The 24348-nt window shown below is 52.4% G+C and overlaps 9 protein-coding genes across 9 annotated transcripts; 6 read left to right on the forward strand and 3 right to left on the reverse strand.

Annotated features, from left to right (window-relative positions):
* Positions 1 to 636: 636 nt before the first annotated feature.
* AYO20_00700 (hypothetical protein) lies at positions 637 to 2277 on the forward strand (the record flags this gene model as incomplete). The annotated part of the gene is made up of 1 exon (XM_022639009.1): positions 637 to 2277. One exon carries the CDS (start codon positions 637 to 639, stop codon positions 2275 to 2277), a length of 1641 nt encoding a protein of 546 aa, XP_022504800.1.
* Positions 2278 to 2929: 652 nt separating this feature from the next.
* On the reverse strand, positions 2930 to 6055 carry AYO20_00701 (hypothetical protein; the record flags this gene model as incomplete). The annotated part of the gene is made up of 3 exons (XM_022639010.1): positions 2930 to 2964; positions 3071 to 5802; positions 5859 to 6055. 3 exons carry the CDS (start codon positions 6053 to 6055, stop codon positions 2930 to 2932), a joined length of 2964 nt encoding a protein of 987 aa, XP_022504801.1.
* Positions 6056 to 7347: 1292 nt separating this feature from the next.
* Positions 7348 to 8553, forward strand: AYO20_00702 (hypothetical protein; the record flags this gene model as incomplete). Its single annotated transcript, XM_022639011.1, has 1 exon — positions 7348 to 8553. One exon carries the CDS (start codon positions 7348 to 7350, stop codon positions 8551 to 8553), a length of 1206 nt encoding a protein of 401 aa, XP_022504802.1.
* A 920-nt stretch (positions 8554 to 9473) lies between these two features.
* AYO20_00703 (hypothetical protein) lies at positions 9474 to 10730 on the forward strand (the record flags this gene model as incomplete). The annotated part of the gene is made up of 3 exons (XM_022639012.1): positions 9474 to 9554; positions 9607 to 10360; positions 10417 to 10730. 3 exons carry the CDS (start codon positions 9474 to 9476, stop codon positions 10728 to 10730), a joined length of 1149 nt encoding a protein of 382 aa, XP_022504803.1.
* Positions 10731 to 13948: 3218 nt separating this feature from the next.
* AYO20_00704 (hypothetical protein) lies at positions 13949 to 14839 on the forward strand (the record flags this gene model as incomplete). Its single annotated transcript, XM_022639013.1, has 4 exons — positions 13949 to 14052; positions 14113 to 14170; positions 14220 to 14598; positions 14655 to 14839. The coding sequence occupies 4 exons, from the start codon at positions 13949 to 13951 to the stop codon at positions 14837 to 14839; spliced, it is 726 nt and encodes a 241-aa protein (XP_022504804.1).
* A 390-nt stretch (positions 14840 to 15229) lies between these two features.
* Positions 15230 to 16171, reverse strand: AYO20_00705 (hypothetical protein; the record flags this gene model as incomplete). Its single annotated transcript, XM_022639014.1, has 1 exon — positions 15230 to 16171. One exon carries the CDS (start codon positions 16169 to 16171, stop codon positions 15230 to 15232), a length of 942 nt encoding a protein of 313 aa, XP_022504805.1.
* Positions 16172 to 17490: 1319 nt separating this feature from the next.
* Positions 17491 to 18174, forward strand: AYO20_00706 (hypothetical protein; the record flags this gene model as incomplete). Its single annotated transcript, XM_022639015.1, has 1 exon — positions 17491 to 18174. The coding sequence occupies one exon, from the start codon at positions 17491 to 17493 to the stop codon at positions 18172 to 18174; it is 684 nt and encodes a 227-aa protein (XP_022504806.1).
* A 1470-nt stretch (positions 18175 to 19644) lies between these two features.
* On the reverse strand, positions 19645 to 20651 carry AYO20_00707 (hypothetical protein; the record flags this gene model as incomplete). Its single annotated transcript, XM_022639016.1, has 3 exons — positions 19645 to 19949; positions 20068 to 20294; positions 20437 to 20651. The coding sequence occupies 3 exons, from the start codon at positions 20649 to 20651 to the stop codon at positions 19645 to 19647; spliced, it is 747 nt and encodes a 248-aa protein (XP_022504807.1).
* A 1689-nt stretch (positions 20652 to 22340) lies between these two features.
* On the forward strand, positions 22341 to 24134 carry AYO20_00708 (hypothetical protein; the record flags this gene model as incomplete). The annotated part of the gene is made up of 1 exon (XM_022639017.1): positions 22341 to 24134. The coding sequence occupies one exon, from the start codon at positions 22341 to 22343 to the stop codon at positions 24132 to 24134; it is 1794 nt and encodes a 597-aa protein (XP_022504808.1).
* Positions 24135 to 24348: the final 214 nt, after the last annotated feature.

Below are 24348 nucleotides of genomic sequence, written 5' to 3' on the forward strand. Positions count from 1 at the left end.
GTGTGGTGTAATATCTGCAGTTTGATGTCAAGTCGGACCTGGAGCAACGACGAAAAGCCTTGGGTGTCCACACTAGCCCCGAGTCTTTACCTGATTAGGGGTCGCTAACCACATTAGGAAGGCATGGCAACGGACCATGAGACGAGTCTGGCCTCTTCCTCCTCGTTATACCATCCTCAAGCAACATTGAGGAGGGCATCGCGACGCATTTCACATTTCTAAGCATGCTCCACTACCTGACTGACCGGTTTGCTTTGGACCAAACAAAAGATACTCGGCATTCATGAGGTCGAGACCAAAAACCAGCGAGGCATCTTTCATTGGTGATATGGTTTCCCATACTTCTTGTACTCGGGGTCCTGATGGTGGCTGTGCCCCTCCTCATCCTTTTTCCCTTTGATGACTGCAAAGCATCTCCGCAACCTGTCAGTTAGCTCGGAGATACAAAGAGGGCGAGAGCTGCGTAGGAGGGTGCGGCTGCATGGCCAGGACGGTCAAATAGCCAATAGTGGTCTACTCGGATCATGGAACTCTGTCAGAGGTCGAGGCGACGAACCTCTTTTATCTTACATCTAACACGGATGCGAACACTCGCTCAAGGCTGTCCCTCTCGCCTCTATCCCAATACTGATCATCATGGACCGAGCAATTGAGATCTTGAGGTCCGCAAATATTCCAGTGTTCAGCCCTGGCGGTCCGAAAAAGGGGGAAGAGGAGTATGAACGCTCTGTGGCAACCCCGAACCTGCTGTACCGCTTCTCGAGGCCTGACTGTGTGATACAGCCCGAGAATGCCGCCCAGGTGCAGGCCATCATCAAACAGGCGAAGTCGAGGAGGCTTAAAGTCACCATCAAGTGTGCGGGTCATTCGTACGCCGGACACTCGACCGCATTCCGGGGCATCTCGCTCGACCTGAGGAGGATGAAGAACGTTAAGCTCGACGCAAATTTGGAGACTGTCACAATGGAGTCCGGCTGTCAGTGGGGCGACGTGTACAAGACGCTGATCAATAACAGACGCAAAGGCAACGGCCTCATAATCAACGGAGGGAGATGTCCGCCCGTGGGCGTGAGTGGGTTCATCATGGGCGGCGGGCTTGGTCCTTTTACCAGAAGCTTCGGGATGGGCAGTGATACCTTGATGGAAGCCACTGTAGTGACGGCGGACGGAGACCAGGTTACCGTCCACGAAAATCATCCACGGGATTCGCGGGAAGGGATGCTCTTCTGGGCACTCCGTGGCGCTGGGGGCGGGAACTTTGGCGTCCTGGTGAGCATGAAGCTGAAGGTTCAGCGACCGTCGAACCGCGACGGCGTCGTGGTGGCTGGACGCTACCAATGGTTCCCCGATGCCGAGAACATGGCCTCGTTGATCCCCACCATGAACGCCTTCTACACGACCGACTGGCCCAAGAAGATCACGATCGACAGCACCTGGCTGTGCGACCTCCGCCAGAACACGGGCGACGGGATCCGGTTCCTGACGTACTTTGATGGGAACAAGAACGAGTTCAACAACCTGATCGACAAGCACATTAAGCACGCCGACCTGGCAAAGCAACTGAAAAGACGCTCCCTACCGGAGGAGTCGACGCGGTTTCTGCACGAGACGCTCGTGGCCCAGTGGTCCGAAGAGACGGTGCGGTCCTTCCCGACCAACAAGACGTACAGTATCTACAGCTCGTTCGTCTTCACCAACGACGCGACCACGATCGAGAACCTGACGGCCATCATCAAGAAGGAGATGGAGACGTTCCGGCGGCTTTACTCGGGCGAGAAGGTCGAGTTTCTCGTAACCTGGATCCACTCCGGCGGCAAGGCCATGGAGAAGCAACCGTCGGAGACGGCCTTCTTCTGGCGCCAGGCCGTCTACCACGCCTACGTCACGCTCGAATGGGAGGACAAGTGGATGGAGCGGGACATGCGAGGCTTCCTCGGCAAGGTCAAGAAGGAACTGCGCCCCTACTCGCTCGGGAAGCAAGCCGCCTTTGTCAACTTCCCCGACGGCATCCTCGCCAAGGGCGTGCACGAGAGGGCCTATTTCGGCGACAACCGCCACGAGTTGCGCCGGGTCAAGGAGCTCTGGGACGAGGACAACTTCTTCGACTGGGACCAGGGCGTCCAGCTTCCCGGCCAGGCGGTCGACGATCCCGACGCCGACGTCGACATGTTGAACGACGAGGACTTTACGGATTCGATCGCACGGGAGCAGTGGAAGGTCTACGAGAGCAAACATGTCATGGCGGACCTCGATGACTTGACCAAAGGGGGCTTTTGACGAGCGAGAGGTTTGCTTGTTTTCACTTGGACGGTGTGACTGACAGGGATAGTTCAATCCTCTATGCCAATCGATGATGATTGAACACTACACAGAATGCACGTCCGAGAATGTCTTCGACAACCAGTCAATTCTTCCAGGCTCAATCTCAGTTCAGTGAAATAGTCTGACGCTGAAGCAGCAAAAGTCCGAAACAGGGACAAAGCTTCTCGCATTGAATAGCATCGTCTCTCCACACGGTTTGCACAGGAAATAAATCAGCTCGCAACCCTCGGTCAGACGGCGCAGAGGCGTCTAATAAACAGGAGCAACAGAAGCCCTTCGTCTCTGGTCGAGGAGGTCCGAGTAGTCAAGGATCGAGGCCACAGACTCTCTCCAACTGCCCGAGTCCAAGACGAATTGCATCCAGGAACCAAAAAATCAACCCCGTTCATGATAATCCTCATTTTGATATCGTCCCGGCCATACCATTTGCCCCCATCCAGTCCGTGTCCAAGACCTGTACTCCAATGTCCAGTTTTCAGCCTCTGCTTCTGGTCGCAGTTTCAACCACAAGTCTATAACACAAAAGTGCAAGAAATGACTGGCCCCTTTAACAGTGACCGCCTCGCAGGGTGTTTTCATCAACGCCACACAGCTTTCCCAGTAGGCATTAAACTTCCTCTGCTGCTCGAATGTCCGTGAGCACTTGCCCCCGAAACGACAGAAGAGAGCCTAATCCCACCCCCACGTTCGGGGCCTCCCATCGTCGTCCGCCTAATAGGATTAGATGGTGCCACAAGGGAGCTCTTACCATGGCTAACAATGCCTTGAACCCGGGGACTCAGCACCCCGATCTTCCAAGACCCTGCGTCGTTCTCTTTTAAGAGCTCGTTCTTTGTGCCATGAACCATTCTCCTAACATGGCCGGCACCGAACATCGACTCGTTGGTGGGAGACCCAGCGACTCCCGCCGTTGCTGCGGTGGGCGAGCGGCGACGTTGAGTCCGAGATCCGTGGATACCTGAGCGGCGAAGGGAAGAAGAGCGTTTTACGGCTTCGCGAATCTTGAGCGCGTCCTCTTTATCAGAGGCAGAGCTATTCTGGTTTTCGGTGTCCGAGTTCGACGCTGGGGAAATATGACAAGTGTCATGGCATGCATCTGGGGTGTCATTGCTAGGCTGCAGGGGAGTGAAAGAGCGACGGTTCGACGCCTTACTCGGATCGATTTCCCTCAGCGGTGAGGCCTCGCTATCTGAGGATGACAGTGGTGTCATCTTCGGGGGCAGCATGCTTGAGTTGAGGGGAGAGCCATCATATTTCTTGGACAGAAACCCGGCCTGGAAACGACTGCTCTTCGGCTGAATGTTGAGAGTGGCTTCAGGCGGAGGTGGGATGGGCGAGGAACTGGGAGAGTGTGTCTGCAGTTTCGAAAAGGACGAGGTCAGGTCTGACACCTGAGGGATGCTGATTTCGGTGGTCGATTCATCCGATGACGGAACCTTCTGCGGTGTCTTCTCAAACTCCGCGAGTGCACCGTCCTCAATGTCGTCTTTCCATCGCACAGCTCGTTTAACGCCCTTGGGAGGAATCTTTCTCTTCTTCGGAGTGAAGGATAGTTGGACACCCTTCTTTGCGCTTCCCAGTAGACCACGACGTCTTGGCGAGGCTCTGGCTGGAGATGTCATCAGATGAGTAGCCATGACCGCCGGAGGCTTGATCACTCTCACAGGGCTCCCGTCCAGGATGGAGTTGTTGATGCTCTGTTTGCGTCGTTTGGGGGTGCCAGCCTTGGTCGGCCCAAATGCCTCGACAGGAGCAAGACTTCCATCTGGTCTCACGACATATGATGCTGCGCCAGATGCGGAGTTGATCATCTTTCCCAAAATCTGGTTGGCAGCTTCAACTGCCTCCTCGACGCTCATGCGGTTCAAGCTCTCGATGGCAGCGATAGTCTCAAAGTGGGCTCGTAGCAGAACTTGAATGGTGGGAGCGTCTCCGTTTTTGTCTTGCTCGGCCAAAGCTGCAAACGACTCACGCTCAGCATTCAGCTTGAGCATTTCCACTTCGCGTCGAAGCATTTCGGAATCAATCATGTCGCCAGTGTCCACGTCCTTCAGCTGCTTCAAACTATGCTCCAGTGCCGTGTTCATGGGGCGATCCCAGCTGCTCTTGAGGACCTTCTGCTGGCAGTGGTGTCGACCGCTCTCCAACTCCATCATGATGCCTTGAGCTGTCTTCTTGACGGCCTGCATATTCTTCATGAGGTCGTCTTCGTCCAGGCCATCACACACTGCATCAAAGGCAGAAATCCATGAAGAGAGCATGGCAATCCTTCGGCCAATTTGCTTCAGCTTGATCATGTTGTTGGTCCGTTCTTGTCTCTCGGCCGCAGAATTCTCGTACGCCGCTTTGATTCTTTGGACTCCTTCTCGGGCAATGCTTTCCTTCTTCTCATTCTGCTTCTTGAACTTGGCAAAAGCAAACGTCTCGGCCTCCTTCAGTTGAGCCTTTAGTTCGTTAATCTGAGCCATCTGTTCATCGATCTTGACCAGGTAATCCTTGACATGACGATTGACATTGTACACGTTTCTGGTCACCTTTGTCTGGATATTTTTGGCTCGGTTGGCATACCGTAAAGTGTTTTGCGTTTCGTCAAAATGCGCACTTGAAGGGCTGACGCAAACAATCATTACAGTCTTGCAGTTCCCGCCTAGAGAAAACTTGAGCAGACGCGTGAGTTTGGAATTCCTGTAAGGAACGTGATTTCGTTTGCGGGGGTCGCAAAGGGCGTTGATACAACTGCCCAGTGCCAGAAGAGACTTGTTGATGTTGGCGCCTTCAAGTAGTCGTTCGCCTCGATTTTTGGTGGCACTTGCACGCTCGCTCCCGGCGAGGTCGATTATGCTCAAAGTAGCCATTGTATGAGGCTCCTCGACACCGGCATTTCTGTCTTTCTGGGCAACGTTGATCTGCAGCACGGCGTGCGAGCGGGAAGAAGTTGCGTTGGCTTCTGTGGGCGACATTGTCCGCATTTCATTCCCTCTCACAATCATCTCCATGACCTCTTCAACACTTTGTGGGTGATGGCTCGAGAGCCCTGCAACCGAGACGGCTTGATTTGAATCCTCTCTCAACATCAACCCGCCTCTGACGGTGCTAGGCACGAGCAGATCACGGATGGTTTCATTGTAAATCTCCAGGTATGATAACGATATCTCTGTAATCTTTTCGCTGGACTGCTCTTGGACCCTCTCAAATAGCTCCTTCATCGCTGAGAAGATGATGCCCGGTTCTTGAGCGGTGCCAGTAATAGTGTGAGTCTTTCCGCAACCCGTTGCGCCATAAGCGAAGACTGTTGCATTATATCCGTCCAAGACACTATCTAGCAAAGGTCTTGTGGTGGCTTCGTAAACTTCGCCCTGAGATGCATTTTCGTCGAAGATTCGATCGAAGCCAAAAGTCTGGTCTTTGACTCGTTTACCGGAGGGAATGACGGATCGTGAGAATTTCTGAACAGGATTGTCTTCGGGGGGGTCGAATATCCTGAAGGAGTAAGTCAGCCTGTTGAAAGATTCCATCGAAAGGCGGGCGGCACATACAAACACTTTTCATCGACGACTTTGATGACGGACCGGATGCCCTTTTGAGAGAGCTTTGGAGTCGGGGCAGCAGCCAGCGAACCGTCACCCAGAAATATTGTTGTGTCATCGCATTTCGTCAATTGAGCGGCTTCTCGGATAGTGAACGGTCTCACTCGAACAGTGACAGAAATTGAAGAGGCGCCGTCAGAGGCCATTGTGGCAGTATGAGCTGCTTGAGATGCTTGATTACACCCAAACGGAGCTCATCAGGACACGTCTAAGATAGAGTGGGAGGCGAAGCAATCTACCAAGAATGGTATGAATAGTGAGGCTCGTAGATAGGAGAGCGCAGGCCAGATACAGTGGTCGAGACCGTGGCTTGCTGAAGGTGTGTGTGGAGAGCCGTGACTTGAACTGTAGTGTACGAGTTACGCTTTGAGATTCATTGTTGCGACTTTGGCCCAATCCGAGTTAGTTGTCTTGGCGGGTTTGGTTGTCCAAGCAACGTTCTGATCACGTGTACCTTGACTGCTGCCCAACTTGCAGTAGAATAACCCACCTGTTCGTTCCATCATTATCATTCTTTCTTCCTTACCTGAAGGTTGACAGTCTGTTAGACATGGCCAGTTCTGATGAGATGCGCCTGATTTGATTCTGGATTTGTCCACCTCAAAGAGGTCTGGTTGGGGTGCCAGTTGTCTACTGTTTGATGACCAACCTCTATTCTGCTGCTCAACAATACAAACCAACAAGTACAGCGACAAATGATCACAAGGTTTGTGTATCTTCAAATGTCTTCTAGGCATGAGATGTGGACACAGGTGACACTGCCAGAATCGGCGAGGGTTGCCAGTTTGGTTCCTGCATTATGTCGCTTCAGCATGCGGCTATTCACGGCTCAAACTCAGCCGATAAGACCCACCAGTTCCTCTATCTCGAAGGGCGCGTGGAGATGGGCGGCGAGATTGGCGACTGACGTACCTATCTACAATGCGGGATACCAGGTGACCATTACTCACTGCCACTACTCCCACTCCCCTCTATCTTGATTAGCCCACTGTTGCTATCATTTATTGAAATGAGTTTGTACATCCATTCATGATTTCCTCCCACTCCTGTCCCTACTTTGCACTCCCTCTCAATCCTCAGAATGGACCTCTACTTGTATAGCAGATTGACGTCACGAATACCTCCGAGACAGATCCTCTTCATACAGTCCATCCCTGCTCTTTCTGTGTGTTCGCGGCACGAAACACGCCTACGAGGTCATGATTATTGTATAGAAAACAAGGGCTACCGACAGATACAACAACGTCAACATCGCAAAGCGCATACACGGCGCAACATTACATCTACAGCATACGATGCTGTCGAGACCGACACTCACACCTTAGACATGCGCTCACCAAGACCGTTGGCATGCGTGCCCTTAAATTCCTTGCTGCGGTCGTATTTCATCACCTCAATATCATCCGTTCCATTTCTACTTCGTCCCTCGTTGGTCGCCATGACCTTCCTTGCTCACACGAAGTCGCCTCTATTCAACCCTGACCGCAATCCGATTCTTCACTCGCTTCTCAAGCACACCTTCTACGCCCAATTCTGTGCTGGCGAGACGCCATCAGAGGTCCGAAGGACAATTTCAGATTTGAAGAGGACCGGCTTCGAGGGGGTTATATTGGGTCACGCAAAAGAGGTGGTCCTGAGTAAAGAAGAGGCCGAGGGATTGGTGGTTCCCAAGAACGCTTCAGAACAAGCACACGTTGATGCTGAGGAGATTGCCACGTGGAGACAGAACACCATCGACACGGTGGATCTCGCTCAGCAGGGCGACTTTGTTGCACTGAAATTCACGGGAGCTGGACGTCAAGCCCTTCGACATCTCAAGGCGACCATTGCGTGTTCACCAGAGTTCGAGGAGGCTGTACATGATATCTGCAAACGAGCTCAAGAGAAAGGGGTCAAACTTCTGTTTGATGCCGAACAGGCATCGTTGCAACAAGGCATCGACAATTGGACAATGTACTTTGCAAAGCGGTACAACCGCGAACAAGCATTGGTATACGGCACCTACCAGGCGTATGCTAAAAAGACGCCACAAAATCTGGCACGGCATCTTGAGCTAGCTCGAACAGAAGGCTTCGTGCTCGGGGTGAAGCTGGTGCGAGGAGCCTACATGGGAAGTGATCCTCGCGAGCTGTTCTGGCCCACCATCGACGAGACCCACAATTGCTACAACGGCATCGCGAGGAGCATCCTGCAACGGCGATACCAGGGCATCCTGCAGCCTGTGGAGGGAGGATCCACGGAATTCCCTCGGGTTGCTCTCGTGCTCGCCACCCACAACGCTGAATCGGTCAGACTAGCCAGCGAACTTCGAGATGAGCAAGCTCGTACTGGCGAGCCCCGGATCGAACTGGCATATGGCCAACTGATGGGGATGGCGGACAACGTCAGCTACGAGGTGGTACAGCGGGCAAGGACCCGTTTAGCGTCGCACGACAGCAACCACAGCGTGGAGGTTCCCAAGGCATATAAATACTTGGTTTGGGGCAAGATGGGGGAGTGTATGAAATATCTCCTTCGCCGTGCCCACGAAAATCGAGATGCTATGACCAGGACAATCGAGGCAAGACGGGCATTGGGTCGGGAGTTGGGCATCAGGATGGCGTTCTGGCGCTCACCGAGACAAGACTCTACGATTGGAAGATGAAGCGAAGAAATATGGATCAGCTCCAGTTGGCACATGTGATAACTCTGTAGGTTCCGGCGGGCTTGACGAGCAGCTTGTCCGCTATGGTGTTTTGTCTCCCTTTGGCCCTTATCTGCAAGTTTGTATTATCAAAATGCTGAGATCCAGAAGGCCATGGACCACAGACCATGAACCAACGGGTCTGAGGGGTGGTTTCTCCCACTGTGGAGCAATGGTTGGAGGTGGCCAGACATACAAATGAGACGAGATTCCCACCAGGACTGGGAGGAGCAAACAAATTCCCACATATTCCGCGTTGAAAGCAAAATATCTAAAGGAACCCAGTCCATCGAACTATCTTGATATCTTTTGAAGAAAGAAAAAAAAACTATCAAAATCAGCTCTTTTATCTTGGTTCGGGTAGCTGCTGCTTGACGCGAAACCTGAGCTGCCGTCTCTGGTTCTGTAGCGGGAGCCTTCCTTGACTTCTTTGTTTCCCCCAGGCATCCAAAGTGAAGTGGCGACAGGAAACACACAGTCTTGTTTACTGCCTTGGGCTTCAGGAGAAGAAGCTCTATTGACGCTTCACGCTTCACCCCCCCAAGTGCCCTGCCTTTGTGCCGCACCCCCTTCAGAGTTGTTGAGACACATCTCCTGCTCTCCTCCTCCCTCTTTCACCATGATGCTCTCCAGATATTCCTCCTCCTCTACCACCTCTAGCCCAACCTGGCGCAGCCTCGGCCACCCCTCTCACCATCCAATCTATTCTCCTTCTCTCATCTACAGTGACGCCAGTAGTGAAGACTCTGAAGTTGGTCCCTCCCTACCCTTGAACACACCCATCCTTTGTCCTTTCCCCCCCAAACCCCTCGTCCCCCTCCAGCTGCTGCGCGAGGCGAAAAAGACGAACCCGTGCTAATCAGGCATCAACACAGGACATGATGGCAATCGGAAACGACCCTCTCCATGTCAGCGACATTATGGCGGATGCCCTGAGCCACTTGAATCGGGTTGTGGAGCATGTAAGGAACGGCTGTTCCCATGTGCAGCGCGCTGGACTAATCATGGAACAAGCTGCGAGGCGAGGGTGAAAATGAAGCAGCGAATGGCATCGCACGAGACGTCCACTCCATGCTTGACACGTTCAATCAGACCACGGCTCCTTGGTCTATTGAGAAATTCCGCATGAACTCTATCCCTGTTGCCAAAGCTCAACTCCTCCCTCAAAATGGCAACGCAGGTCGTCCTGCTGCAAGATCCAATACTTCATCCACTTGGGCAGCGGTTGCTGCAACCGACATCCCAAGCAACAATCGTTTGGTCAAGTTTGGACCGTCTGACGGATTAAAGCGACACATCACCGAGCAAGCCTCGAACCAGGGTCAATGCGGTCCATCGCGGGAGGAGGACTTCCGCTGCATCTGGATCTATGGCTGGTCCAAAGATAAGCCCTTGAGCATGGTGACGGAACGGATTAGCACTGGTGCCATCTTTTCCATGGCATACGTGGAGCAATATGAGGCCGTTTGTGTCATCTTCCAGTACGCCGGCGCCGCCATGGTTTTCATGAACGAGGAAGTCGAAGCCGTTCATGACTATGGCTGTGGCTTGTTTGGAAAAGGCCATGAGGTCAAGTATGGCGAGGCCTATCCCGAGAACGAGGACCTTGCTCGTATGCAACCTCCGACCAACGAGCGTCGTCGCTTGACCTTTGCTCGTCAACAACTCTTCACCAACGGCTTGACTGAAGAGAGATTTAGGAGGGACTTGGTTGAACTTGTCGGTCGACATAATGTCGAGTTGGTATGGTTGTTTAACACCGGTAATGGTAAGTCGGCACCCCCTTCCCCTACCTCGTCATCGCTCTGACTTCTATTGCTCTAGCTACTGCGGTCTTTTCGTCTACCGTCATTGCCCGCATTGTCCGAGAGGAATTTCTTCGTCGATCGAGGAGGCCAGGACCCTACCAAGAGGTCCAGGTTGGGTTCTCTCATGATCCTTGCGAACGGCCCATGAACTTGATCACCCAAATTCCTTATCCCGGAACCGGTCCCCGAGATCGCAGTAACAGTGGGAAATCTGGATCAAGTGGCCGTTCTTACAACCCGAATATTGCAAAATTTGTTCCAGGTGTTGGTACCCGTGCCAGGAAAGGGACCGACTCGGATGGCTGGCAGACTGTCCAACGCCGTCGCTAAACCACGAGGTCGCTTTTTCCTTTGTCTACTCGGATACTCATTCTTTTGTGAACCTTTTCTTTTTTCTACACAGATTGTCGGGAGAATGGAAAACCGCAGGCATATGGGATAGCGCAATGCATTGCTCTCAAGGGTATACTGCAGGTCATTTGAGGGGTGAAGCATAGCGAAGCGAAGGCGACATGGTGCACAGACAGGGCATTTGCTCATCGGGGACATCTGGACATGGGCATATCAGCACATTGATACATACAGGACAGCTGGCATGGATGCTGGAATGGACGACAGCACGTTCGAAGGCATGGTGTATGGTTGCTTTCCCTCTCTCCCACCACTTGTATGCATCCGAATTTGGCAGGGTCAAGAACCCAGAAGGTACCAGAACGTTGTTACTTTTCCTTGTCTCTGTAGTTTGTCCTCTTTTCCTTTCATCTGCAACTCTCTATGGTCTCTAGGCTTCCTTGTAAGGAGCTAAAGCACCTTTTGGTCTTCCACCTTGAGATTGGACGCCGGCAGTCCTCGTATCTAACCATGTAGCCATCTAGGCATCATGTCCCGTCAGTCTTGCAATTGCCAACGTTGATCATCTCCGGCCAGCCTCCGCCCCACTCTGCTTGTGTATCTCCATGACTCCCTATTCGCATTTATATCTGGTGGGAAGATGTACTCCCTTGTCGGCATAGGGTAGGGTAGTGTAGAGTAGTTCGGAGTAGTGTGGCGTTGTCATGATCAAGTTTGACGGTAGAGGTTTGCCACGACATGACATGGCATGGAACGACACGGCACGGCACGACGGATCTGCTGGTAGTGTGGATTGTGTAGTGTGGTGTAGTGTGCCTTTGATATCGACGCTACTGGGTCGGGTCAAATCGAATCAAGTCGACGACTCGACGCAGGCAAAAGGACGGTTGGGTCGATGAGACAACGCAAGAACGACAAGAGTCTTGACTCCTCTGAAACATTACCTCGCTTTAGCGTGGTGGTGCGAGATGTGACAGATGGAGATGTCGGAGGTTTCGTCAGGTCGGGTAGGGCAGGATACGGTAAGGGGCAGAGAAGAGAGAGTGTGTGTGCGTGGGTGTGTTGGTCGTAAAGGGTCTGTATGTCTTTGATCTCTGTGCCTGAAGTTGGAGAGACCTGTTTGTTCGATATGATACATATATTCTGGTCTCCTAAAGGGCATGTAGTGTCTTCGTAGGTGCTGGCTACTTTCTGATTCACTTCGGTGTGTACTGCATACACACAAACACACTCACCCCCTCCCTCGCTCACTCAACGTCTAGTATATTCCCCTATTACTTTTCCTTCGGTGATCCTCTTCTCTCACAGCACGCGCACACAAACATACACATAAAGAGAAGGGGAAAGGATAAACGTCGCAGGTCGAAGCAACTGGTCACTGGAGCCGAACACGACGCCCTTCTCTTATCTGTCCATGTCCATGTCACGGGCAACAGTTTCCTACCAGCCAGCGAGCCAGAGCCGGAGGCCGAGCGGAAATTCCTATTCTCCTCGTCACGAGCTCTCTTCGGGTCCCTCCCTCGCCTCCACGAAGCAGTCCCAAACCATCATGCGTTTCGCGTGAGTCGAGTGCGTCGGTCAAAGAAGTGGACTGGGAAGCGGAGATGGTAGCAGCACCACGATGATACATTCCATACTGTGGGGCTTTCTACCACTTTTGATGTCCTTGATATGTGATGTTCAGTTGTTCTGGGAGGGACATTTTGTGAGGTATGGTGTGGTGTCATATGTTGCACAAGTACAAGTAAAGGGGACTGGGACTGAGGCACAAGGCAACAGACTGGGGACGAAAGAGAATAGAAAGAGAAAAAGTAAGAGAAGGGGAAACCTCGTATAGATCGCTTTTCTCGGAGTTCTCAGGAAAATTCATTATCCGTGTTATGTATGCGGTATGGACATACTGCCTCTACCTCTCTTCGCATTCCACCTCTGTCCACTCTCTGCCTCAGTACAGTTTTGGTCCCGAAGCTCATTCCTCATGACGGATTCCTCTCCATGGCCTCCTTCAAAGCCATTCTATCCTGGTTCAGGGCTGTATGCGTAATGTAGTGCCCACGACTGCTTTTCATCCCAGCCCGGCAGAAAACCCGCGACAGATCTACCTGTATGATCCGATCACCTCTCCCTACGCGACGACGACGGCCCAGCCACTATCCAACCGTTCAGATCGTCTCCTCTCCTCTCCTCTCGTCTCCTCGTCTCCTGGCCACTTCCGATGCCGTGGTTCATTGTTACTCGGCCTAGACAGGCGGCGGTTCAACGTGGATAACACTCAGTAGTGGGTTGTTGCAACTCTCTTCAACACCGGCGTATTGCCCTGCCAAGGGTCAAGAGACGTGCCCCAGGGAAATACAGGGGCAGTTAAAACGCTCGCAAGGCTGATCTTTCTGGAAATATCGGGCGTAGACCCGGGAATTCTGCAGCCATGTCACTCGCGATCAGGACGAGGGTGATGCCGCCCTGTACTCGCCCTGGTCGCTCGGGTGAACCTTGGCTGGTAGGTCGACGCCCAACGCTCAACGCCCAACGCACTGGTGGTGGCCCTGCAGCTTCACAAAGCAGCCTTGCCTTGCTTGCCCGATACTTTGTAAGAACAAGCACAAATACTACTGGCAGCCTCACCGAGGAAGCCAGCTGCTCCTCATTCCATGTACAAATACGAGGTAGAGGGTGTGTCGGGGTCGCCTAAATGCCTGTATACAGAGTCTCGTCCTGGTTTCAGCCTGATTGCCCTCATGGTTTTTTGGAGATTAGAGAAACCCTATTATTATTGGTCGGACTAAACAGCGTCACACCACATAATGGTGCCACTTTACCCCGCCAGCTGTCCGCTAGGACACAAATGACGTGCCAAGGTTCGAAATATGGGATTTTGGCATGCGCTGGAGCCGGACCTTACAGCCTCACAACCGCCCTTATATAGCATCGCTTTCTGAGGCTTTGCTATTGGTAACATTGCCCAGGGAACGACCCATATCACATCAGCCACTGTGCTTGCACTCTCGAGAAACCGCTCCTTGCTCGGCTACCGTGGCCAGCTGCTTGTTCTGCCCCCCTTTGCCCAAAAGTTAAGGGTACGAACTTATCGGCCGGGATATGAGCGCTACGCGAGGCTCATTTGTCTCTTCCCCCTGGGTTTATATACGAACCGCAGCGCCAAAGTCTCTCAGCCTGATCTTTTCTTCACTCCGTGTAGAATGCATTTCGATCATAGGTTGCGGCCCGATCGCTACGCTGACGAGCATCTGTCCGACGACGAGCTGCAGAAACCCCTTGGTACTCGTTCAGACCACCGATCAAGGTCAAATTATACAAAAGTTTTCGCTTGGCTCTTTTCGACTGTGAGCTACTATTGTCGCAGGCCGGCAAGTAAACAGGAATTCTGCGAGAAAGAAGAATCGCGATCAACGCGAGACATGGTATGTTTGTCTCTTCTTCCGAAAAGCTACTCTGACGCCATGTTATCAGGGAATAGACGTCTCGGTCAACGGTGTGGGGAAATGGGTTGAGGTGCCTAACGGAGAGATAAATGTCGCCGATATCGACTGTATCATCATCTCACAGCAGCTGGCTCTCGACTTGGTGCGTTCACCCCAACAATACGAGGAGAAGCTCAAACCTCTCGAGCGACCTCACACAGTGAACATCGACGGCGGTATGGTGCAGTGTCATGGCAAACTCAGAGCAGTCTGGCGTTGGGTGGGTGGGCCGTACTCGCACGAGGCCGATCTTTTCGTTACTTCTGAGCTCAACGGTCGATGTAAATTTTTGCTGCCACCATTACAGGAGAGGTCGTCAGAGGTGATTCCATCGCTAAAGCCTCTTTACAGCGTTGTGCTGACTGATGGTGATTTCTACTCATCCTGACCATTAATTTCACCACGGTGGCTGACTTGTATGCAGAAGAGGTGAAACGACAGAAGGAGCACAACGACCAGGCGAACACCGCTCACCACGACGTTGTGGAGGCGTCGAGCAAACGCAAGTCCGAAAAGTTCGCAGCGCTGATCAAGGGCAATGAAAACACTCAAGGCCAGCAACATCAAGGCCAGTCTTCCTCTGCGCAAAGCGTTGGCACAACAACATGAAGCTCTTGAAGGAACTTTTTTTTTTGATTGGAATTCTCTTGGTTATTGACAACGGCCGAATCCGTTTTAAGTTGACAAAGAATCTGCTGCGTTACATGATGGATCTGTTGTAGGGCTAGTAATCTGATACGTCATGAAATCTGGTCTTTCAATCTCTAAACTATGATTTCGTACGGGTGATCAGACCAGCGAACCTTTCCGCCGATGACACAAAAATGAAATACGTGAACGACGGCGATCGTTTTGGACTTTGACTGCTAAGGTGTCACTGGTGTTCAAATTAACTTTCCCCGAAGCCGCGCCGCCGCCGTTGCGCCATCTTAGCTATCAGATCCTATTATCAGATCCCTAACCTAGTATAAAAAAACAAAAGAAAAACTTTGACCATCATCAGGCCGGTTGTGGCTGGGTTCCGACCACAAAATTCACACCACCGACGAACACGACCTGAACGGCAGCAAAGGCCGTCGTGGCGGCGAAGACTTCGTATCGGCGACCTTGTGCCACGAAGCTCATGATCAGCGAGAACAAGGTGCTCAGGGCGATGATGACCAGCAGCCGAGCAAGCATATTTTGGATATAGTAGAGGGCAACGATGGAGATGGACGGAATGACCGACGAAAGCACGGTGCAGATAACATTCCCTACAGCCGCGAAGTGACCATCGTCGTACCAGTATCGCGGCCCAATGGACCCATCATCAATCCTTGGATGAATGCGATGGCCAATTTTGCTGTGATATAGCGGCATTATGGTGTTACCCACCCAGGCCGCAAAACGGTCTCTCCGCTTGTTCACAGCCATGAGGTCTCTGGCTTGCTGGGGATCCCACGCTCTGGCCTCGGCGTCCGAGTGCTTTTTGAGAAAGTTATTGCCTCCTCTTTCACTCTCGAGCCAAGTGCACAGGAAATCCATGTCGCACCGATCAGGCTGGGGAAGCTTGAGCACGCCAGATGTGTGTGTGACAAATTGATCTTTGGCGAGTGAATCAGCAAAACTCGCAAGGAACTCGTGGGATAGATGCAGACAGGGTGGGCGCCTCGACGTACAATATCTCAGAAGCTTCTTCTCGGCATCTTCAATCAATTCTTTCCGGATGCTCCGTTTCCCCTGGGCGATTGATGCATTCGCCTTGGCCCAAGACTTTGCATGCGCTTGTTGTTCGGGGTCGGTTTTCTCGGCTGCTCTGAGGAAGTTGAGGTCGTGGTCTAGTTCAAGGAGTTCGGCCTGTAGATGGAGCAGGACTTGTGACGCCAGGGGCCCGAAGCGGCGGAGGATGATGAGGTCTGGATATGCGCCCAGCAGGTTTGAAAGCTCGTCGTAGCTTACCATTCTTTGGAGTGACCTAGATCGAGTCTTAACCGCGGCGACATGCTGATACCATAGAAGGAAACGACAAGTTAAGTCGGAACATGAGGCTTTCTGTGAAGTCTTCGTGGCGGAGCAGACGCGGTGGGGATAAGTAAGGACCTTTAATTGAGTGGAGGGCATTCCACATCTCTCAGGGCAGCCTTCGAGGCTGACTTTGTATCAAGTACGAGATACAGAAGCCCGAACGTCCGAGCCAGTGGGCTAGTAGAATTTCCGTCCCTATCAAATTTGTTCCCTGAGAAATTTAGCCAAGCACCACACTGAGTTAACGGGATGAGCATCGAGGGGTCATTATCTGACTGCTACGTATTAACTGCGTACCTGTCGAGCCTGTGGAAGAAGCCAGTGAAACCGCGAAGCAGTGATCGGAATACCCCCAAGTTATTTTACATTTTACTCAAAAATTTTCGAGTACAAAGCTCCAGAATTTATCCTCTTTATCACGACCTTATAAGCCACAGATAATAGTAATATCAAATAATAATCCATCTGAATAAGGTAGTGGCACCCAGGAAGTGATTCCGCCACCAGTGAGGCAGGAAATCCGGGCAGAATACCCTAATAGTTGGGACAGAATTCTGTCCCCCCTGGGTGAGTGGAAAAGTGATGTCAGGATTCTATAGAGGCAGGATAGTACGGACCGACCCGACTGCCACGCATTTAGCTTTTGGGGGGGGGGAGAAGAAACCGACCATTTCACCCTCCCTGTATTCGCCTCCTATCACGCGAGGAAAGGACAGAAGAAGTTGCGTTACTATGGATCCTTCTCTCCCACGACTGTTTTCCCCCTCACCCCCAAAGATGGACATAAGGTCAAGCACTAATTACAATTACATCTAGAGCAGTTATATCTTTCACAACGTCTACTTTCTTTGGGTTTCGTCCACATCAATCATATTCCCTGGTCTGCCTCACTCTGCTCAATTGTTATCGAATACAGCGTCCTCGCTCTGTGGTGGCGCCGCAGTTGCGTCTTGCAACCCCGACCCTTCTCGGCCGCCACCATCGACTTCTCCAGATCATTTGCAACCAGCCACCATTCAGCCGTGCACAAACTTCCTAGAGATTTTCGATGTCTTCTCCACGGGGCTCGACTTACAACGCTGCGCTATCCGCGTCTCCGAGCAGGCAGGGGAGATTCCGCCGGTTGGGAATGGTTTGGTCACGCATGAGAGTAAGTCAGCATCAGCCTCCGTTGTCTGTGTTCGGTTTAACATTTGATATGGCAGCATAACGATCTCGTCAGAGATCGAGGCCCTAGTGGATCATCGGGAACGCCGATGGCTGTCCCGCGCTCACAATCTCCGAACCTACCTGCCCATCCATCCTCGAGCACAGACCCTGTTGCCAATCTTCCCACGTCCCGCCACAATATGTTGACGGGTTTCCCAACGGTTGTCTCTCATCTAAGAATAGACGACCTGCCGGTGTTGGAGAAGCTATTGAAAAACATTGATGATGGCCATAAAATCGAGCGGAGTCAGAGCATTACCGTCATCTGCCACAATGAGCACAAGCTCATGGGTGCTAGTGCAGTCTTTGACGACGGCGCAGACGATAACACGGCTGAGTTGAGTGTCGTCACAAAACTTGGGATACCCTGGACACGAATCGAAGATTTGCCTGAGAAGCTTCAAAGTCGTATGGGTCTTGTTCAGTACGATGGCACTCGGATTAAGGTCCTTGGCATCGCTGTCGTCCAGTGGTCTCTTCGCAACGTCGAAGGCGTTCTCTTCACAACCCCTGTGAAGGTGGTTGAGGATGGCCATGGCCAGGAAATCTTGATCGGTCGTGCCTTCCGGCGAGATCTGCGCAAGGCAATAGCCGAAGTCAAGTATGAGCATGAGAATGGTCCGAGCTGTTTCAACAGAATCGTTCACCAAGGCCCTATCTCCCGGGTCATGCGTCTTTTCAGTAGACCCATCAGCAAGCTCACAACATCACCACAGCAATGCGGTATTTGAGATTCATCTACTGTGACAAATCTCACGGCTTGCCGACGCATTTCGTCAAACTGTGCAGGCGTGTTCACACCAAGCCCTCCACTTCTGGTCGACTGCTGATAGCACCAAGTGCCTCAACCTGATCAGAGCCATTGCACTCCATCAAAAGGCCACATACCTATTGATGTGTGAGGAGCATTGAACCAGTCGGCAAGGGCAAATTTCCAAGCCCTCGATCTAGCATTCGATGGTAAAAATCGTTGCAGAAACAGGGTTCAATGGGCCCTGATTTTTTGGGTTTTCATGACCGATAAGAGTCTCTGGTGTGGTTTTTTCAGTCTCCCACCAGCTTTGACCTATTTATGACCAGTTCAGCGACCGTTCACGACACATTTCCCACCGGCTCTTCTTTGATTATCATTTGGAGGATAGGCAAACGGAGGAGCAGGAGGAGTAGGAAGAGGAGATTAATACCATGATAGAATTATGGTTATGAATGATGAAAAACATCAGCCGCAAGGCATTATTGTAAGCATAGAATTAGGTTGGAAAATAGCATGGCGACGGATTTTCTTGCTTCTTGGGCATGGCGCCCATATATTCTAGTTGGAGTCATCTGTACGAGGTACAACCTAGGGCAAAGGTGTTGGAGGAGTTTTGGAGAAAGATATTGCGACCCACCTCCGTTGATTAATATATAGACATTTGGGCGACAGGTACCTCGTACCGGGTTACACCCATGCGTCACGCCATCATCATGTAGAGCCTATTAAGAACGGCCGGATTGCTGACGGCCGTTGGTCATTGGCCGACATTTGCCCTCGTCTTGGAGCGCGTGGCACAGATGAGTCCCAGTTGATCTGCACAAGGCCTTCTAGGGTGTGTTTTGAGGCCTGAGGGTCCTCCTGTCGATGCACCAAGATTGTATCAACAAAATAGGTGGGCTCAACTGGCACAGCGACATGTTTGTGCCTGGTGCGGACTGCATCTGTGACTGGTCAGACATGTGCGTGCCTGGTCTCGATCTCGGGAAGAGCGGTCACACAAGGACACGGATATGATTCCTCAATACACACCGCTGAGCGATAACTGTGGAAAGGATATTTTCAAGTCCAGAAAACGGCTTCGACTTGCTTTCGATTTACTGCCTATAATAATAGTCGCCAACTAACTAGGGACTGTCTGGTTGGTGACAAGACAAATTACCACTTTGCACGTACAAGTGTCGCTGCTCTCCCGCTCTCCGAACTCAAACTCAATATTGAGATCTTCCCGGTCCAAGTAAAGTGCCCTTGTCCTTATCCTTGTTGTCCATCAATCGCATCGATCGTGAACCGAGCAAATCTCTGGACCAATTGAACAGGAATTCTGGAATTCACGAAAAAAAAAAGAAAGGCTAAAAGAGTGGGCGTGTGGCAGAGCAGCGAGTTGAGAAGCTCTCCACAGCAATTGAAAGTGATAAAATGGCAAAGAAAAGTCGATCGGTCGAGCTCAGTGCAGATATTCTCGGAACCACGAGACGGCGGCGTTCTTGGCCCTTTCGAGGCCCTTTTTCTGGGCCGGGTCGCTGGTATCGCCTCTCGTAGCGAACCCATGGACGAGGCCGGGAAAGTATTGGTAATCGAAATCGATGTTCAGCGTCGGCAGGACTTTCAGAGAGTACTCCTTGAGTTCGGGGGTGTAAGTCGGATCTGTCTCTGGTGCGATGAGTTGTACCGGCACACTGATGGCGTCGATCTCGGGTTTCTCGAGCAGAGACGGGTGTGCAGTGGACACGCAGTCGACGAGGTTGTTGCCTGTTTCAATCCATACCACGGTTGTTAAGCATGAGTTCAGGTGATCCAACGGTGGAATCACCCCGCCCAGAACGCAAACAAAAGGCTTCCTAGGCGAGGGAAACGATCCAAAACTGACCTTTGGCACCCAGTCGGAAGACGGCCCAACCACCATAGCAGAAGCCAATTGCGCCGACTTTCTTATAGCCCAATTCCTTCTTCAGGGCGGTGGCACAAGCAAAGATCCCCGGCTGTCTGACGTCCTTGCTGTGTCGGCCCAAGAAGGCCATGACATCGAATGGCTCGCTCTTTACGTGTTCACCGGTCCCAAAGAGGCGGTCGGGAGAGACGACCTCGCCGTCGAAGCTGGAGCCAACGATCGAAGAAGGGGTGAGTCGTCAGTAACCTGTTTGACCATTGCGCGAGATGTCCCGATGCTGGATTGACTCTGGGTAACGAACGGGTCCTGTGGTCTTTTTCTTTCGGTCCATCCAGATACGATACTTACAAATCAGGCAAATACACCGTCACATCTGCTTCCTCGGCATAGTGGTCGGCTAGCACTCGAGCATTGGTGAAAGTCCAGCCAAAGATGTCGTGGACGATGAGGACGGCGGCGTCCTTGTTGGTGCCGGTGACATAGGCTTTCTTGCCGGCGAGGGTGGCTTCATGGCCTCTGGGAGTCCCCTCCCATCGGAAGCCAGTCGTGCAGCAGCTGGACATTGTGGGGATTGGGATGTGTGATGATGCGAATCAAGAATCGGAGACGCAGAAAGCCACCTGGTCTGGGATATATAGCGACCGGACAGGAGGGATGGATAAGAGATTTTCTGGATCTGAAAAAGATGGTGAAAGAGGAGGGGCATTTTAGGAGGGGTCTGTGACCGGGTACGAGTCGTGTGGACCATGAACATGGTGCAATGGACTAGCAAGACTAGCTAGGTACGAACCGAGTACATATACTGGGACGAGGGATACTTATCTCCGAAGCACATCGTGCATAACAGGTCGAGAGTCGCAAGGCGACCAATAAGAAAGTGAAGAAACGCCGGAGCCTGATGCCCCATTACCCAAAACAGTCTTTCGAACACGCAGACACTCAGGCTAGCCTCGTTCGCGACCAAATAAGACAGACATACGGGTGCAAATGAACAAGATGCATCTTGGACTCGAACCAAGGTCTTCCGGCTACTGTATCGTGCATTAAAATCGCTAGTGGATTAGGTGCACCGTAGGCAATGGGCAATGGGCAATGGGCAATGGGCACGCCATCGACCCAGTTTGCCAATTCGGAGGCATTTGTGGGTGGGGAGGGAGGGGGATTTTGAAGCCTTTGTTCTTGGCGTCGAAGGGGTAATCATCGCTGTATCGAATTTCACGGCGTCCCCGCCTTGACGAGTAGAAGTGGGGGATTTTGTATCTCCTGCTGACAAACCCCTTCACTACCCTACGTGCCCAGGTGCCTACGAAGAATGTGCATCAGGGCCATCTAAATCTTGAATAATGAAGCCCGCTTCACTTTCGGTCTGGGTCGGTCAGAGCACAAGCACCTCGTCCAAGCATAATTCGTCCGCTCCATCACCAAGCACACCTCGGTTTGTGACGATTACACATTTTTATCCCTAAATTGAGAAAGATGTCGGCGTCGCGGCGGACAAGTGAGCAATATGGCAAGCAAACCTCACATGAAACTACCAATGAAGACGAGATGCTGGTTTTCTAGCTCCTGAAGTAGCCGGGAAATCAAGGCTCAGCCGTGTGTGCTGAGTGGCTGCTTAGGACCGAAGGAACGCATGAATCTCGTATTCACTTGTCCGGGGCATGAGATGAGAGATGAGACCATCTGGGGGAAATCTGGCTTGGGACGCACAGAAGTGTCATCGGGATGCCCCCGAAATTTCACCCTTTTGTCGGGGAGTCTTCGTCGGGGAGTGGGGGGAGCGAAAGGGGGGCCCAATGTGGCAAATGCCTAGGCACGATCGAGTTTGCTCACGGGTGCCCCGGGCTGCCTGGGTGCCTGAGTGCCCTGTTTTCAAGGGGAGAGTTTAACCAGAGGTGCTGAGGTTGCACAGCTGTCCAAGGGTTGTGCCCGACCATCTCCCTCCCACACTCGACTCTTACTGGTACCCCGCAACCCCGAAGCTCAGCCTAGTTGTACTAAGTGGCCTACGAGCCTCTCAGCCAGTGACGAAGCTCGGCCGACTCCAGGTGCGGTTCCGCCTGAGACGCTCATGTCTGGAACAGCGTTAGCCACTTCACAAACTTCGGAACGGATTCATTACCCTTGTTCTGGGTCAAGCACCATCATGGCACACGTTCCTCTCCCCCCGTCTTCATCCTTTCCCAACCTGAACAACCTTCCTTCAGTCGCTATGCGCCAGTGTGCCTAACAACAACCCATCTACTGTCACCATGGCTACGCATACAACCACGCTCAGTCAGGGAGCTGGTGCTGCTGCTCGACCTGCCGACACCCACGAACCCCAAGGCGTCTCATCCCGCCGCTTGAAGAAGCGGGAGATCGACCGACGATGCCAGCGTCAAGCTCGCGAACGCACAAAATCCCGTATCGCCTACCTCGAAGGTCTCGTGGAGGAATTCCGACGCCAGGACTCTAGCGGTCAAGTTGCCACCCTGTTGAAGCAACTGAAAGAGGTGGAATTAGAAAGAGATCTCATGGCTAAGACCCTGAAGGACATACAGAAGGCCATGGACACGCATAAGCTACCCAAGTCGCTCGGCGAAGAGGTGGAAGACAAGAGCACAGTATTCATGGCGACCATGGCCCAGGAAGAGACCAGTGGCGAGCGAAATGCCAGTCTGACGCCTGTCCGAGACGGCCCCCGCCTCCCCTTCCAATGCGAACACACCGACATGCAATCAGGAGCCAGTCCGGCGCAGAATTTCGACCTCGCTACGTTCTCGCCCACACCGAGCTTGCCGCTGCAGTCCCAAGATCTCCTTTTTGCACCAGAAGTAGTGCCCTTGCAGTCTGATGAGAGCCAATCTCCCACGCAGGTTATGGTGCAAGCCAAGGGAGAGAAAGAGCCGAACCCGATGCCATGCAACTGGAGCGACAACTGGGCTGCCCCCCGACGATCCTGCTCATGCCACAGCTGCAACGATCGTCAGCCCGGCCGCCGTTCCGTCTGGCGGGGAAACTACTGGCGCTACGCGAATGAGGTGCTAAGCGAACGCTTCGATTGGAACGAGGAAGTGGCTCCAGAATCTGACGATCTGTGCGACGACGTCCCAATCCGTGCCATAATTGAGGGATGGGATGCCGTTGCGAAGCGCGCTCCCCTGCATCCTTCCTGGAAAATCCTGCGCCGGATCGACCAGACGCTGTTCGCCAAGTGTCCCGACACCGAACGTCTCGCCATCATGCGAGCCATGCATACCCTGCTGCAATTCCATACCGCCTCAACCTTTGATCGTTACGCACGACTCCCGCCATGGTACATGCGTCGCCCGTCTCAGAAGATCGCGCACTCGTACGCCATCGACTACTTTGCATGGCCTGGTGTTCGGGAACGTTTCATCTTCAACGAACACGACTATTGCGGCAACGACTTTTGGCATTTGTTCTGCAAATCCTTTCGCATTCTCTGGCCATACGAATTTCGGGACTGCTACACGCGAGAAATCGAGACTGGACTCTACAAGTTCTCCCCGACGTTTGACCAGCGACTGAAGGACATCAAGTGTTGGACCATGGGGCCAGACATCTTTCAGAGGTTCCCCGAGTTGTATAGTGATATGCCAGCTTTCAATCACATCCCCAAGTCTCCATGTTCATCTCCCAGCGTCATGATGCACACGCAGATGCAGACCCAGGCACAGAATGCGAGGTTGCCGCTACCAGCTTCGTCGCCAAAGGCAGGCCAGACGCAGACACAGACGGGCTACGTTATTGAGGAGGAGGTGGAAGATGTCAAGCCGCCCGCAGCAGTCAGCCAATTTATTCCCGTTGAGAGCCTGCATGCGCACGTCGTTCAGCCACCTCAGCAGCAACATCATCAGGAACAGCATCACCAGGTACCTCAGCAACATATGTCATCGCTCAATCCACATGCGTACAACCCAGCCGACTTCAACCCGATAATGGCGCTTGACGCTTTCGCCTATGGTGCGATCAGTGAAGCAGACTTTGCATCTGCATACCATTCTGAACCTATGGAGGGTTACCCGAACCTGATTTTTTGAGACAGGTGGTCTGTTCTGATGTACCATTTTCTTGATGCCTGATGATGCTACGGCTGGAGACATGACCTGGGATAACATGACACAAAAGTGTAGCACCCGCGAGAGGTGATCCCAGGATCAAAAGCGAAGTGATTCCAGACGGATCAGTCTATTGAGATGGGAGAATCACCTATTCTCCAAGCGCTCGCCGACGATCCAAAATGTGCGACAACGC

Source organism: Fonsecaea nubica (assembly GCF_001646965.1).
Source record: "Fonsecaea nubica strain CBS 269.64 chromosome Unknown Scaff3, whole genome shotgun sequence".
NCBI classification, from domain to species: Eukaryota; Fungi; Ascomycota; class Eurotiomycetes; order Chaetothyriales; family Herpotrichiellaceae; genus Fonsecaea; species Fonsecaea nubica.